The sequence below is a fragment of the Haliotis rufescens genome, unplaced genomic scaffold (genome assembly GCF_023055435.1).
Source record: "Haliotis rufescens isolate VD_foot unplaced genomic scaffold, xgHalRufe1.0.p SCAF_4, whole genome shotgun sequence".
Lineage (NCBI taxonomy): Eukaryota > Metazoa > Mollusca > Gastropoda > Lepetellida > Haliotidae > Haliotis > Haliotis rufescens.
Genome location: NW_025964112.1, coordinates 9,037,297 through 9,040,208, shown reverse-complemented (window position 1 = coordinate 9,040,208; position 2,912 = coordinate 9,037,297). Strand labels below are relative to the sequence as shown.

Genomic DNA, 2,912 nt, shown 5'->3' with positions numbered 1-2,912 from the left:
GCAGCTCTCCATTAGTCTCGCCTTCTCTCGAATACGCTGGAAGAGCTCACGTGACCAACGGGGGTTTCCCCATGACACAATTATGACTCAAGGCTTCTTTACACTGTCACGCTCGTGAAATAACAACTGTGTAGTAATTTGACAAGAACTATATTGAATGATTAATAATAATATTTTCACAGATCAGCTACGATTAATTATTTCGTAACGGGATGTAAGCGGGTCAGGTTCACGCTATAAATAGACCGGAAAAACATTTATATAAAAATGTATGTGAGAAGGACGCGAGATCATTGACAGAACGGCAGCTGGCGATAAACATGGCCAAAGACGAACATGCAGTCACCGAACAACACAAAACAACTCAAGTAGGTATCTTTGCTATCTACAGAACAAGTATCGCCATTGTAGGCTAATGCAGTTCTCGATATAGGACATATGTATCACAAGTACTGTTTTGTTACGTGTTCACTGACACGGTGTTTATTAACACTCGTCCATTGTTATCTTGTTTACTTGGCTGGAATGTATCATTTTCACTCATTTACTGAGTACAAGTGCTTTACCTACACACATATACATGTTATTTTTATCTACTTTTATTGTGTTGTTTTCAGATTTATTCGCACAAAATGAACACGGGAAGGAGAAAATGTACATTTTCAAACACAGGTCGAAACATGGATCTTGATGTGGACTTTGGTAGCCTCAGCCTCAATGAGAGTGGCATGGACACGTGTGAATCTGGGGTAGAGGTGGGCAGCGTGGGTCAAGTGGTCAACACATGTGTACGACTTGACAGTGTCAATACAAACACCTGCCCCAGGTTTGTTTCTACAGATGAAGGATATGAAAGCAAGTCAATATCTTTCACAGACAGAATGTCCATTCAGGAGACTGAGAACAACAGACTTGTGACATCCATGAGATCGGTTGATGTCTTTCAGGTGTATCATCAAGATAAAGATGGCGACACGGATCTACATACTGGAATCATTCAAGGACATATATCTCTGGTGTTGTTGTTTATATCGGCGGCGCCGAACTATGAGTGGTTGAACATTACAAATTTGCTCAAACAGACGCCCCTCCATCTCGCTGTTATTACTCGTCAGGTGAATATAGTCCGGCGACTGATGACGGCCGGAGCAAGGGTTGACGTTACAGATATCCATGGCAACACACCACTTCACATAGCATGTCGAGAGGGATACCAGGAGATCGTGGAATGTCTTCTGAGACCTGTTTATTATGAGGAGACACTTCTGAACCAGTATGAGATTCCATACCAAAGGATACCCCAGGACTTGGAGAATAGGAACTTTGATGGACACACATGTCTTCACCTGGCCGCCATGTCGACACATCTCAAAGTTCTTGAACTACTTCTGTCTAAGAAAGCTAGCATCAATGTGCGTGACGGCACCAGCGGAAGGACAGTTCTCCATTACGCTGCTGAAACCGGAAACAGAATTCTTCTTCACTTCCTGTTGTCACAGCGCCATCTTGACATTTGCTGCAGGACATATGGGGGTCTGACTCATCTTCGTCTTGCTGCAGGGAGGGGGTTCGGGGATGTCGTTTCCATCCTCCTCGCCAACGGTGCAGACGTCACAGACATAGACGGTTCAGATCAGTCAGACGAAGAAGTATTTGATGACTTTTGTATCAATGGACACGCAGTTGCTTTGTAACAATCAGGACAACAGAATGAATGGATGTGTAACGCTGACGTATCAGAAGACAAGCAAGCGATATTTTAATGTTACAATGATTAACATGTATATGTCTACCTGAACTTATTGTGATCCAGAACATGCAGGATACTGTGGTGTGTTTGTTTTCTTGTGATATAGAATGATATTGATATTGTGTGCGTACGTGCGTGCGGATGTTTGTTTGTTGTTCAACTCCTCACTCAGCTATCAAGAGAGTCACCGAGCCTGACCACCTGATCCAATTTTAACACGGAACTAGTAGCGTCCTCGTTTCAAAAGACAGTGGAATATGTTACTAGTATTGACCAGCGGACAATAGTTTATACCAAACAACGAGTCATTGTCTACTGGTATCAGTCCACTACCTCACCGACTGGTATTTGATGTAAACAAATTTGTCAAGGCACTACGTACAAGCCCTGTATATATAGATGGCTAGTATTAACATCACTTGTATGCTATTGCTAGCGATTTATTTTTGAATAATATCTTTTGTTTTATCATTATTGTTGTCCAAAAGACATTACTTGTATTGATCTGAAATATTACATTCGTACACTTATAACTTCTCAGTATGCATGTACAAAATGCATGTAATGGACGCCATTTGTTATACATGCAGTGTATCTTGACCTGTCAGTAGTGAGAGTAGCCTACGGCTGTATATGCTAGTCCCTACAACTGTGTCAAATTCACAAATGTTTCTTTACACAGACGGCATTTGACGGCATTCAATAAACGTTTACTGTTTTGTGAAGAGCTGTTTTTTTCTTATTTGTTTCTGACCCAGGTAACCTTGTTTGTTTGTTGTTTAACGCCGCACTCAGCAATATTCCAGCTATATGACGGCTGTCTGTAAATATGCGAGTCTGGACCAGACAATCCAGTGATTGACATCATGAGTATCGATCCACGCAGTTGGGATACGAAGCACGAAACGCACGTTTATGAATCACTATCAAACAGTGATGATTCAAGATGTCCGCGTAAAGGGGGCGTATCCTGCTTCAACCGTGCCACCTGTCACAAACACGTGCAAAGGCAAGTCACTTGTTCACCTGAAAAAAATAACATATGGTACATATTATAGGAAGATATGGTACAAATAAAATGGGGAATTGTATTGGACATTTTTGTCAATGATGTGTCAATTTTTTCAAAGCTTTACTGATGCCTTGAATGTTGCAACTTTGA

At 41.5% G+C, this 2,912-nt stretch overlaps 1 protein-coding gene across 1 annotated transcript; it reads left to right on the top strand.

The window, feature by feature from the left end:
- Positions 1-235: 235 nt before the first annotated feature.
- Positions 236-2,452, top strand: LOC124135827 (NF-kappa-B inhibitor cactus-like). Its single transcript, XM_046501436.2, has 2 exons — positions 236-368; positions 618-2,452. The coding sequence occupies exons 1-2, from the start codon at positions 321-323 to the stop codon at positions 1,692-1,694; spliced, it is 1,125 nt and encodes a 374-aa protein (XP_046357392.2). The 5' UTR covers positions 236-320; the 3' UTR covers positions 1,695-2,452.
- Positions 2,453-2,912: the final 460 nt, after the last annotated feature.